At 40.3% G+C, this 14,330-nt stretch overlaps 1 protein-coding gene across 7 annotated transcripts in view; it reads left to right on the top strand.

Annotated features, from left to right (window-relative positions):
• The window catches only part of MAGI1 (membrane associated guanylate kinase, WW and PDZ domain containing 1), a 381,212-nt gene that overhangs the window by 272,945 nt on the left and 93,937 nt on the right, over positions 1-14,330 (top strand). For all 7 annotated transcript variants that reach the window (XM_075834000.1, XM_075834001.1, XM_075833999.1 and 4 more), the window contains one exon: positions 10,516-10,635. In XM_075834000.1, coding sequence (XP_075690115.1) covers positions 10,516-10,635 — 120 coding nt within the window. The remainder of the gene's footprint in view (positions 1-10,515; positions 10,636-14,330) is intronic.

Raw genomic sequence — 14,330 nt, 5'->3', positions numbered from 1 at the left:
ATAGGGGTTTGAAAATCTGGTGACAGAACCTCTTTAAGCAAATATAACATACAGTGAGCAGTATACCTACACTTACGCAGTACAAGGGTAGCCTAGGGATCAGGACCGGAAGGGGAGACCGCTGCTAGACCCGACGCGCGTTTCGCTGGTGCTTCGTCAGGGGTTGATACATGTATTAAATGAATGATAATTCCACAAACTCTGGTGTTTATATCATATTGCACTTATTTTAACCAGCTAATGAGATTTCATACATATCCAAGGTGCGAAAACTTTGTACATTTCAGATCTGTTCATTTAGTAGTATGAAATATACAATGCATTATAGCGTTGTAGGATCCTCATTACACTTAACAGCTTGGTTAAAGTAATTGCAAATTGTCATTGAATGTGTAAATCTTATTCGCACTTTCCAGGACCTTCATCTAGTAACATTTCTTTTAAAGATGATTGGTAATAAAACCTGATTATATTGCAATACAAAAGACAATACATGGCAGGAAATATTGCGATCTCATTACAAAACTGAATGTCAACAAAGTAATAGTAAAGATGAACATGTGTAATAATCGGCAACGATAATCATAAACATCACATATCCTCAATCTGAATTACAATTTGCTCTATAGTTTATTCTCGACCCCTATTGGGCTGATTTAAAGGCTTTTTCCATATAAGAATCCATATTGTATCAAAGTAACGAAGGATGATTTGTATTTTTATTGTCTTATACTCACTTTGTGATTTTTCCGGCTCTACATTTCCATAAATATTTGTATCCAAAATGTGGTGTCCTGTTTATAGGTAAATGCTCTACAGTGAAGGGGATGTTCGGTGTTTGAGTTCATCCCTTTTGGATTTAAAGGGGTGTTCCCACAAATGTGTGTTATGTCATGTCAACAGGACATACTGTAAAACAATGATCACGTGGGTTAGATTGATTGGACCTTCACGATCTTGGGAACAGGACTAGCAGGTCATGATGGCACGGTCACCGTCCATTGAAACAAATGGGGGGGGGGAGAGTATATGCGAAGTCCTGGCTGCCAGTGGAGGGTAGGCCACATTTGTGTGGTCACTCTGCATTTTAGCAAAAGGGTGTAATAGGAAGAGGCGAGTTTCATTAGAGGTTAGCACTCAACACTTTCCATAACTCCAATTAGTTTTACTCTAGAACAATTACGTATACTATGCACAGCCTACTCCTATATAGGGGTCCGAGTAGCCAAACCCACGAATCAGTGATTTCAAGACACGTCCTATAAACCACTTTTGTGAGAGAACCCCTTTCAGGGGTCACCATTTTTTCTTCTATGGTGGCAACCAGATTGCTTATTGATCAATGGAAATTGATTCTATGGCTCAAACGCTTGGCCACTTATTACTAATGTGACCATTGCTGTATTTATGGATAATTAAAAATATCTCATATGGAGGCAAATCAAGAAATAATATATTTTTTTTTCTGTGATCTAGATGATTTTCCATTCAAAAATACTTTAATTTTACCAATGTGTATGTCGAGTTGTTAAAGGAATAATCTGACCATGAATAAATATCCGAGGGTTCATCTGGTGGGGGATGAAATGTTTTAGAATTCTCACTCATTTTATTTTATTTTTAGATTCTTTGGAATATACATATAAGTTATATTAAGTGGTTTTAAATATGAGTTATGGACATTTTTAGGTCGTGTATTGTAATTGTTTGTTTGAAAATGTAAATTTTATAAAAAGAACATGAAAAAAAGAAAAAATTATCACTCATCTTCAGTTATAACATTAGTTTCTAATGAATTGTTTGTCTCTCTTTTATGATTAAGTCAACAAACTAGATAAATCTACTGTATGCAGACCAAGCTCTATTGTTGGTATATTATACTGTATATACATGTCTCTACTGATATTTCCATGTCAGGAGCCAAGCAAATCTTAGGGTCTACTGGGCTTGGAAGGCCCAAGGAAATCTGGGTAGAGATGCTCTATATTAGACAAGCTGAGGGTGATGTAGACAGGGGCCAAATTTGACTCTTGTTACCCAAGTGCCCAGAGGCTCCGGGAGCTGGCCCTTCTCCCGTCTGACGCTGTCGTTACATTGGTTGAATGCTTACATCAGTATAGACATAAGAAGGCCATACACATAGGATTTTGATCAGCCAGAATGCAGCTGCAGAATGTGAATGGTTTTTACAGAGACTAAACTGGCAGAGTAGGAAGAAATAAAAAACAAACAAACTGGGCTTCAGCAAAATATCAAATTGGCCGATCATGCCATATACTTGGATTTTCACCTGACCATGGACAAATAAATCCAACCTGACCGATCACATTTTTGGTAGACAATAGTCTGCTGTTGGCCATCGTGAATGATCTTTTGCATATAACTTTTAAAGGATAGTCATCCGAAATAGCCAAAATCATCCGTTTTGGCTAACAATTACTTTTTGTATGGTCCGCTATACTCCTTTTTTTTTTTCCTCTGCCTGTTGACTATTTCCAGAGGTTGATTTCTCTGCAGGATTGCCCTGCAGAGATACAGGTCAGGTCATCTTGTCTGTTACCGTTCTGACAGCAAACATTTCAAACATCCCTCTTGTAGATCAAATCACCCACTGAAAATCAGATAGTGTTGAGGGAAGTGCACTTTCCAATTTGTTGACATAAAACTAGAGTCTGTTTTTTTTTCCTTCTAAAATTGGCCACCCACAGTTCCATTAGGCCATTTCTATTTTTCTTGTAGTCAACAGGCTAGAAATCTGAAGTCTCTCCTATAACATGTGTCCAGTGTTCTGTTGTCTTTGTTGAACGAGAAAGAAAATTTATAATAGCCATTCTTTCTTTAGTAGTCAACCTAAAACAAGTCTCAAAGGTTAACATCTTGTCAACAGGCGAAAGTAGAATGAGATGAGGACCAGGGTATGTTTAATGTTTTTACAGAGATGTTTTTAGCTTTTTTTCACGGAGTGGCTCAATTTCAATTGTTGCTCTTTTTGACTTTGGTGAAAACCACAAAATTTGGTCATCAATACTTGTATTATTGGCAACACTTGGTCCAATACTATAGGTAGATCTGATTAATGGTTGAGATATTAATGGACTGAGTAAAGTTCACCATACACATTAGATTAAGATCAGCCACAATTCGGTTATTCCGTTTTGTCGAATCATTCGCATAGGCAATCTAACCATTAGCATGCCAGACTGAACTAGCAGATCAGGGACATTAGTTTGCCAAACCGTTTTCGACACGATTTTTAAAGTGGCAAACAATTGGCCCATCACCCAATACACACGCCGTTTCGTCTCAACAACTGGCAAAAAAAATTCCAAAATGTCCTATCATCTTTTCGGCAGAGCTTGGTTGGTCGATTGGCCGAAAATTGTTCAAATCAGCCATTTCAGTCTTTCATTTTTAATGTATATGGCTAGTTTTATAACAGATATTTTACAGACCATTGGTGTCAGTCAAGACCGCTGTTAGACGGGTTTTTCGGAACCTGAAAAGATCAAAATTACTAGAATGTGTTTTGTTGCTTTTGTGGAATTTTTCACGTTCCTAGTTTGACCTTAGCACGACGAATGATCAGGTAGTGTTCTTCCAATAACTTTTCCCCCACGCTTACGAATGTGGGACTAATTGTGCTAGTGAATTTCTTGCTAAAAGAGGGCTATCATGGTAAAAAAAACCTTCGGCCATCAACTATGCAGCTCTTCTTTTCTGATTTTCTCTGTCTAAGTTCGTATTCAAGTTCACATCTGCATCAGGGCTCTGTTCCGTTGGAGCTTTCTGTCGGAACGGAGCCCTGACTGACACAAACGGAAGCCATAGGTTTGCTTTTCCATCACCTTTGACTTCAATGGTGACGGATCCGGTGCCAATGGTTTCCGTTTATGTCAGTTGTGCAAGGGTTCCGACGTTTTGACGGAATGAATACCGTAGTAGAAATCAATGGTGAAATCAAGGGTGATGGGAACGGAAACCTATGGTTTCCGTTTGTGTCAGTCAGGGCTCCGTTCCTACAAAGCTCAGACGGAACGGAGCCCTGACGCAGATGTGAACTAAGCCTTACTAGGAATACATTTATCACTGCCTGTTGCTATAGCTAAATCTGAATCCGCACATTTGAAAACATTCGCTAATGTATTTGTCTGTTGCGTGACCTCCATAATCTGACCTTGTTTCCTTGCTCCTTATGACTCATTTTAAAATTGTTGTTTTTGACACAGAACAACACTCGTCAAAGATAAAACATAGCAGGTGCCAGGATCGCCTCATAGAAGTGTGTAAAATATCTTCGAAGTATGTATGGAGTCTTCACCTCAGGCTTATGTGTCACTTTCTCACATTGCTCGAAATGCAAATCATATTCTTTAATGTTTATATACAGCGATATGAGACACAAAGGGATGGGACTCCGACTTTATGGAATTAAAGGGGTTACAGGATTAGAAAAACATGGCTGTTTGCATTGAGAAACAGCACCACACCTGTCCACAGGTTTAATGTGGTATTGCAGCTCAGCCCCTTTCACTTTAATGGGGCTGTGCTGCAATACCAGAACCCACCTATGAACAGTTGTGGCGCTGTTTCTGAAAGAAAGCAGCCATCTTTTCTAATACTGTACAACACCTTTAATTCGGAGTCTTTCCTATATCTATATGTAAATGATAGGAATTGGTGGTGCCGAGAGATTTCTTGTTCCATTGTTTATGTATAATAATACATTGCCCGATACTTCATATTTTTGACTGAGTTTAGTGTCATTAGTTTTACGTACAAATGGAATAAATTGCAGGTTTTAAGGTAAAGTCAGAGATGATCAATGAGTTAAACTTGCCCAATTTACACTAATCTTGTCAAAAATGTCAAGTGGCTGTTATACAGTTGTGTGTTTGGCCCCAAAGTTCGGCCATATACTCAAAATAATTATCGGCCGCAATGTGGATGATTAATCCTATGTGGGATTGTTCGTACGAATGATCCCGCCAGCATCAGAAGGGACTAAACTGGCCGATCAGTGAGTCAGTTTAAAAAAATAAAATAACGCAAGCCCCATAGAGTCTTTTTTAAGTGGCAAATCATCATGACCTACACATGTCGTTTTGGCCAAAATTTCCATCCTGGCCGATCAATTTTTCGGCAGACAGGAGTCAAGAACAGCTGCTTGCCACCATTAGCCCCACTTGGTCGGAATGCCCCACCAGAATTCTGTAGGATTCTATGGTGGTTCCAGGTTCGAACTCAATAATGGGCCCCAAAATGGAGGTTGGGCCCTAAGAACTCCAGTCTGACACTGGCTGTACTGGAAAGTTGGGTTTGTACTGTCTTGTCCCTAGGCCGTATCGCATCACACCTATTTATATGGTAATGTGATGAAATGATTTGCCTGTGGATTAAATCAGATGGTAGGGTTGCTTTATCATGTGGCACAGCAAATGCCGTTCTGTAACCCAACCGTAGGTTGTTTATAATGCTATACATGGGCTGGACACCTTTCCAGCAGGCAGGTAGTCAATATGCCTAGAAACTTTATTGAAGTCTATGGAAATTCCATATTGCCCGGCCGCTAATAAAAGTCAAACTGGTTCTGGTTTTGGTCTGATGGGCTCCAAAAAGTGTACAGTAATTTTATCCATCCCTACAATAGGAAACACGGCATGAAAACAAGTGGTCGCAATGTTTTTAGTTATACGAGGTGATAAATTAGAAGGTATTAACTGGGAAAGAACTGCCAAAAATGGGAATCTGCTAATTAATCAAAAAACATAAGCCGGGCTGACAGTGTACAATCAATTAATACTTTTCAGTCTCCGTGGAGGAACAGTAACTAATACCTAAATATATATAAACAACATGTAGAGATTAGATGTTGTGAAGCTTGTCAGCAACCCCATGTGAATTTTAATTGGAGCTGTAAACATAATTACATTGAAAGCGGAGAACCTGACCAGTGTTCTGTCTATAGTCTACGATGATCTGTTATGCAAGAGTGAACCGCTGATCGGTAAAGACTGTAATTGTGGTGACTTGTTATCATGGGGTTATCATTAAGGGGCCATTAAACCTAAAACACAAGTTGCATTATTTCAAGAACAATTGTACCTGGATAGAAGGGTGCTATCAACATATAGAACATAAAGGGGTTCTCCGCTTTGGACAATCCCTACTTGTTAAAGTCCCTTCACAATAAGCTGATCACAAAGTGTCTCCCTGCTGGGATCCCTAGCGATGAGCAGTGATCTGTGGCAGTACCTGGTAATAAGGGTTCAATTTCCCTGCAGTGCCACCACAGGGGAAATGAAGCATTATACCTTGCTCATTCATATCATGGGTTGTCTGTCTAAAGCAGGACAGGACAGGTCCTCCAGAGCGAGAGATGATCTTTGCAGCCGCTCGCCACTTTGGCCAGGACATTTGAATCCAAAACAGATGACCCCCCCCCCTCTATTAAGTCAGAATTCCCTAATAGACTATATGAAAATGGATTTTCTAAACGGGACAACCCCTTAAGGACCATACCTACAAATTTCCCCATAATGCTTATTTATGCTCCCAAACATTTGAGGAAATAATGTTTAGGCAGTTGTTTCATGTGGGCTGGGAGAAGTGAAAGACTATGTACTGCTGCGTGGAGGGGGGAGGGGGGGGGGGTGACAATTGCACTAGATGAAGATTTGTTCTCAAATGTATGTTGATTTTTTTTATGGGGTTTGTACACCTAAGCAACTATTTTTTTTGCTATTGCAACTCTGAAAATCATCTTGAATAAAAATTAGCCCACTGTTTTGTGTCTACAGCTCCTATGCAGACCTAAGTGTTTCCATGGTAACAGACTACAAACAACCCCTGTGTTGTCTGATCCTGCAGTCAAAATTCCTACCATCTGTCCACTACTTTTTACTAACCTACTTAATGGATCTGTAATCTTTGAGGGAACTTGACATCATGTGTTCAATTCTCCTTTAGCGCCACCACAGGGAAAAACAAAGCATTACAGCATGCCCATTAAAATCAATGGGCTGTTCATGTAATGCACGGACATGCCGGGTTCCCCAGAGATAGACGTTATTTGTAGCCCTAATCTATTCCGGCTAACTGATGGAGGTATAGAATAATCACCTATATAATCTAGAAATACCCTAATAGGGTATTTGAAAATGTATTTTCCAAACCAGACGCCCCATTTTAACACCTCATAGATTGTTAGCTCTTGCGAGCAGGGCCCTAAAGGCCGGCCAAGTTTGGCCCGTGCGAGGAGCGCCAATCAATGAGGCAGCTCTTTGATTGGCGTTCGTTTGCTCTTCTCACAAGGGGCTCGTATGCGGATGAGTGATCGTTACTCCGATCGCTCGTCCCCATACACTTGTATCATGTTGGTGGCACGTCTCCCTGTTTACACACGGAGATGTGCTGCCGACAATGATAATATTTGACACATTTAAAAGATACGATCAGTTGATCAACGAGCATCTCCTGATCGCTGCGCTGTTTACTCAGGGCAATTATCGGGAAACAGGGTTCTTTGAACGCTCGTTTGCCGGATAATTGGCCAGTGTAAGAGGAACTTTACTCTTCTTGTTTGAGTTGTTTGTAGTTTTGTCACTATGTAATATCTGATTTTGTCTGTACATGTAACCTATGAGCGGTAAAGTGCTGCGGAATATGTTGGTGCTACATAAATAAAGATTTATTATTATTTAACATCGTATATTTGGTTTTGGTAACTTTTGGTTAGAGCATTTGTTGAACTTTGTTGTACTGGGTGTTTTATTTTGCGAGGACATTCCTATTAAGGAATATTATTTTAAACTAAGGCACATTCCTGTATAGTGCTCCCCTAAACCCAATACGGTTGTCTCCATCTTTTTTACAACTTTTTTTAAACTTTTTTAGACATCAAATACAATCTGCTGTGAATATATGAATCTGTATTGTAACGTCGCAAACACTTTTTTTTTATGCAAAGTATGTTTGCTTTTCTCCTTTTAGAAAGCAAACATTGTGGGTTTGTTTTAAGTGAGGTTTGTAATCATTGTACACATCCAGACGGCTTAGAAAAACCCTTTGATTTTGCCATCTGCCGAGCGTGTGTCCAGCAAACAGCTTGTCACTGTATTCAGGAGACAGTGGGGGAAGGCTGGCTTCACACCTCCCTACCCACCCTGTCTCTTCTGTTTCTTTCCAATGCTGTTTTAAATATTTGCTCACATCCAAAGCAATTATCTAGAGAATGCCAGTCCTGACATTTTATCAGATAATGTGTAGATAAGCGTAGATGAGATGGCTGCACTGCAATGATAGGTCACTGATACAATACCTTTGTATGTAACCATAGCCCTGCATGGATTTGTGGTGTTCATGGCTTGCCATAGAATCTCCTTCTTTAAAGGGGTTGTCTTCTTGAGATAACCTCTTTAAACATCTGATTGCCATGAGTCTGGCTTCAGAAATCCCCAGCGATCAACTGTTATTGGCAGGAGAAGCCACATCTGGCTACACATTTCCCCTGCAGTGGCCTCTGGAGGAGAAGTGTAGTATTACATGCCAGTCATTCGAATGAATGGGCAACTAATATGTGATACATGGATGGACTGGATCCGTTTTGGCTCATAAAAGGGGGGTCCTGAGCGGGGTACTACTCTGTGATGTTTATATGACTCATATTTAGGGCATTATTATACAGAGTGTGCCATTTGGCACATGAGATGTGTGATTTGTGACTTTTCATAGGGCTGCAGGCAAACTTTTTCATCATGTCCAAAAGACCGGGTTAGATGACAAATATAGCTCTGCTACATCTGCAATCTCTATTTTCATCAGGATTTTGAAGCCAGTAAAAATTTTAAAAGTATTTTCCCAGCATATTGCTCTGTTTGCCACCTCCGTAATTATATGTTCTAGAGCTGAAGGGTTGTGCCTATTAATATTATTATTTTAATTAAAATCTTTTGCATCCTCCTACCAGAGAATAAATATTTAAACCTCCCTGTCAAGATTGTGGGTGGCTGTAGATCAGTCTCCGCTATTAAAATGAGGTTTGTATGCAAAGAAGTCCGGTGTGGGTCGCCACCCAATATTCCGCTAAATTCTGTGTGAAGAATTAATGTTAATGCCTTGTCTCAGCATTACAGTGAATTATTATGAATTTCACCTTGTTGCATGAGATATGTATATAGTTCCCGATAATTGGCGTGTGTAAACAGGACAACGATCAACCGATGAATGATCGACTGCTCGTTCATCGGCTAATTACATAATTTTAAATGCATAAACTTTTATCGTTGTCAGCAGCGCATCTCCCTGTAAACAGGGAGACGTGCTGCCGATACGATAGAACTGTATGGGGACGAGCGATCGGAGTATCTATCTATCTATCTTGCTTCTATCTATCTATCTATCTATCTATCGTTCTATCGTTCTATCGTTCTATCATTCCATCGTTCTATCAATCTCTCTAGTTACAGTTGTCTGTCTGTCTATCGTTCGTTCGGTCTGTCTGTCTGCCTATATTTCGGTTTGTCTGTCTCATCTATAGTTCTATCCACCATGTTATGAAAAAAATAAGACTTTTTAGCCAAAGTAAATTGAATCCAATAGTACACTACCAATTATTTATACTTCCTGTTATTAATAAACTTCCTTCAGTACTCATTGTCCGTACTACTTCCCTATCATTGCTGATAGGGAATTAGTACCGGAAGGCTTCTTGATGCTCCTTGACTTACAACTGCAGTGTACAATGGAAGGCTTACCTGTCTAAAGTGAAGTAGTTCACACTTCAACCCCAACACCAGGGATGGATTTCACTGCTGCACTGAACCTATATGAGATATTTTTCAAACAAGTCTTTGGAGTGTCCTTGACAACTGTCTGAAGGTGTTACATCTGTAATCATTTTCTCCTGAATCAAAATCCAAATATTGTGTCAAAGGGCCGGAGTTGGTTTTCTCTTGCTGAGGGCAATCTAGCCACTAAGTGTTGTCTGAAGCCGACAGCTGGTGTCATTGTCCCCTCCCCGTGGTTGTCATAGACCAGATGTTAGATCCTCTGAGCCTTCAGTCTCCGAGTGCAGTAGAACATGGTCTATGAAGTGTTTCCGTGGTAAGGCTCCTCAGTTATCGAAATTTCTTGATATCTTTATAAAGTCATACATAAAATGACAGTTGATTCAGTGGACATCAGAGGTTTATGACGTTCTTAACAATCTAGGACAGTCTTACGTTTTTTTTTTTTGACTAGGCATACTTGTAAATGTTTGAAAAACTATAGGCCAAATATACAGTCAAACATTTAAATCTCATCTTTATTAAGGGGAGGGTTGGTGTCTAGTTCTTCTGGAACGTCAAGTGCCTATAAACCAAATCTTCTTTCCATAACAGATGGAAAGCCATTGTCTATCTACAACCATCTAATTAGCTTCTTCTTTTTTTTTTTTTTTTTTGTATCTGATGGCTTACTTTTGATTAAATCTAATAACATTTTTGTTTTAATATTGAATTTTTTTCTGTTTTGTAGGCACAACACGACCACCTAGAGAAGGAGAAGTCCCCGGTGTGGACTACAGATTTCTGACAGTACAGGAGTTTTTGGCACTGGAACAGAGTGGAACTCTACTTGAAGTTGGGACATATGAAGGTATGAACGGAAAGACCAATGTGTATAACGTTGCCTTCCTTTAGGTCCTCTTAGGAGAGCTCAACTCTCTTGGAGTCCCCCACTTACTGTCTTATTCATTCCTCCAGAATGTTTACCAAGAATTGATGCCAAGGATTTAGACCCTTGAGTAATCCAAAAAGTTAATGTGGGGAAGATAAAATCAAGTAAAATATCGGATCCTTTTTCCTGGGGTGACTTGATAAACAATAGTCTGTTTGTGTACAGATTAATAAAGGCCCAGATGAGATTAATCTCAGAAGATTTATTTGTATATATTAAAACAACGTGTTTTTTGTATTTTACCTGATGAAGAGGCCGATCTGGCCCCGAAACGCGTCGTTTTAATATATACAAATAAATCTTCTGAGATTAATCTTATCTGGACCTCTATTAATCTGTGCAAAAACAGAATGTTGTTTATCAAGTCGCCCCAGGAAAAAGGATCCGATATTTTACTTGATTTTATCTTCCCTACTCCATTATTCTGGATGGAATCAGACCAGTCTAGGAACCAGGCTGCAACTGTGACTAACCAACACTCTTAGGAGTGCTTTGGGACTACGTATATTTGGATGTTTTGTTCCTAGCACAACTGTACCAGGTGAGCGTTTTTTGACCACCTTTTCATCCAAACTCAGCATATTTTATCCAGGTTCACGTACCATGTGCGCTGTGTTTTTTCTTGTTCGTCTAAATATCTAGAAAAAGTTAATGTGATCACACACATTAAATAACTGTCAGCCACAAGCTCCTTCACCGAACAGTTATTCCTTCCGACTCCGCCAGGTGCACTCTTCTCAGCCGCTTATTTATTTCAATAGAGAGTGGGGCATAAGCTTCCAGACACCCCTGGCAGTGGCCCCCATACACATTAGATCGGCCAATCCTGCTGAAATCGGCAGTTTTGGCCAAGCTTTGTCTAATGTGTATGGGCTCCTTTAGGGTTGTCAGTAGTTATAGGGACAAAGGAAGAGGACTTCCGTTACTAATGGTAATGATGGCTCTCCTGTATGTCCTGTTTCCATCTGCTTGCAGTTCACATCTGCTGGTTCTAATGCATGGCAATATAAAGTATCCGTTTTACAATTTTCTTATAGAATAATTTATTTGAAAAATGTGTTTCTCAGCCGACCTGCTTACCAGATAATTAAACCATTTGCAAACTCTTGTCATTTGTTATTGCAAAATTGCAGACTCGAATTTCAGAAAATGGGATTCTGAAAGACGTGTCCTCATAAAACCTTGCCTAATTGTCCAGGCTAAACAAGAATTTCTCTCTGACTATTACAGAAGCCAGAAAGAAACAAATCAAAATTGTTGGCTTTCTTTAGTAGAACGTCAACATGGCATCATACTCCAATGACAATCAATGCAATGCTTCTCCTCAATATTTTACTACCTTATACGTTAGGTTGAGTTGGAATATCACACTCAAAGTTTCCAACATGTTGGAAATACTCCTTGTGATTGACACGCAACTTCCATTTTCTTTGGGAATAGAGGTCAATGTTCACCATTTGGGAACTCTATGGCAGATGGATCCCTCGCCAACCATTAGTGTCCATAAATGGTTGGAAAAACCATACACGGGCCAATGATCTGACAAACAAGGGTTCCCGATTATTGCCCTGTGTAAACAGAGTAACGATCAGCTGATGAATGAGCAAACGCTCTTTCATCGGCTGATCTCTTTGTTTATGCAGCCAAAAAAATGGTCGCTAGACGGTACCACATCTCCCTGTGTAAACCGGGAAATGTGCTGCCGACATGATAAAAAGGTATGGGGACGAACGATATTAGTAACGATCGTTCGTGCCCATATGTGACTGATCATAACTACTTGTGAAAGGAGCAAATGAGTGCCGATTGACAAGCTGTTTCGTCGATCGAGGACCCTAGGGGCTCATTCAGACGAGCGTGTTCCTTGTCTGTGTGCTGTGCGTTGAAATAACTCGCATCACACGGACCCATTCATTTCAATGGGGCTATTCAGACATGCGTGAGTTTTCACGCAGTGAGTGTCCGTTGCGTGAAACTCACCGCATGTCCAATATTGGTGCGTTTTTGCGTACCTAGTCGCCCATTGATGTCTAGGGGTGCGTGAAAACCACGGAGAGCACACAGACGACGTCCGTGTGCTGACCGTGTTTCACGCATCAGTTACTAAAGAAATGTAGAGAAATAATAAAATGAAAGTGCTTGCACGGACGTGAAAAACAAGTCACACGCAAAGCACACTGATGCCAATATGCAATGGATATGAAATGTAGGAAAAACGTTGCGTTTTTTATTCGTGCAAACCAGACACGCTTGTCTGATTGTGATGGTGAATCTCTTCCGTGTGCTGTGCGTTGAAACCACGAACAGCACACGGCCCCATTGATTTCATACATGTGAGTTTTCATACAGCGAGTGTCCGTTGCATAACTCCTTGTATGTCCTATATTTGTGCGTTTTCACGCCGGCTATTGAAGTTAATGGGTGCGTGAAAACCACGGACAGCACACGGATGCACATCCGTGTGCTGTCCGTGTTTTACGCATCAATTACATTGGAAAAAAAAAGTGCTTGCGAGTGCGTGAAAAACACATGCCACATTCAAAGCACACTGATTCATAACGCAACGCACATGGACAGATTTTCCACGCGTAAATCTGTCATGCCTGTGTGAATGTAGCCTTAGACATTTTGTTTCTGACCTTACTTAGGCTAGATTCACACGAACGTGTCCGTTTTGCGTCCGTAAAAAACGCAGGGTTTTTCCTGCGTTACAGGTTTGTGTGCCATCAGTGTGTGTTCCGTGTGGCATCCGTTTTTTATGTCCGTGTTGGTGCACTGTAATGAGGTAGGGTCAGTTACTTTTTTGTTTTAGGAAAGATCTCTGATGTTATCACCTAAAATGCAGGAAGCCTATGTGTACAAATAGGAGACCAGTCCTTTGTCATGCATCAGTAATAGATATAGGTTCGCCATACTAAGCAAAAGGTACTTGGTCTTCTGCAGAATATAGCTGTTCAATTGTTTGGCCAGCAGCTATCTTCTCATTCTCCCCCATAAACTTGTTGAACACTATGGATGATATCGAAAAGGGTTGTGGAAAATTAAATGGTGCCCCATTTCAAGTTTTGCTCTGGAGCCTAATAGTTATTTGTTACACCCCTGTTCTATAGCGTGATATAGGAATGCTCGAAAGTGAAGACGGACCTAGACAGACAGTGGTGGAGCTCTGAGCAAAATCGGTGAATAGGCCACTCTCCAGCAGCTCACCATAGAGCACTCCCTGTATATGTTTCTAAGGGTATGTTCACACGCTAAACAAAAAACGGCTGTAAAATACAGAGCTATTTTCAAGAGAAAATGGCCTCTAATTTTCAGCCATTTTATTTAAACCACAAACGTTTTTGAGGCGTTTTTTGCGGCCGTTTTTGGAGCGGTTTTTCTATTGACACAATGAAAAACTGCTCCAAAAACGTCTCAAGAAGTGACATGCACTTCTTTTTATAGGGCGTTTTTTTTACACGCCGTTTTTTCAAACGGCCGCATAAAAAAACGCCCCGTCAGAACGAAACTCCATTTTTCCCATTGAAATCAATGGGCAGATGTTTGGAGGCGTTCAGCGTCCATATTTTCAGCCATTTTTCGGGGCGTTTACGGCCCAAAAAACGGCAGAAAAT

This window comes from Rhinoderma darwinii, chromosome 7 (assembly GCF_050947455.1).
Source record: "Rhinoderma darwinii isolate aRhiDar2 chromosome 7, aRhiDar2.hap1, whole genome shotgun sequence".
NCBI classification, from domain to species: domain Eukaryota; kingdom Metazoa; phylum Chordata; class Amphibia; order Anura; family Rhinodermatidae; genus Rhinoderma; species Rhinoderma darwinii.
The sequence above is the reverse complement of the archived record's forward strand: the minus strand, read 5'-3'. Positions and strand labels throughout refer to the sequence as shown.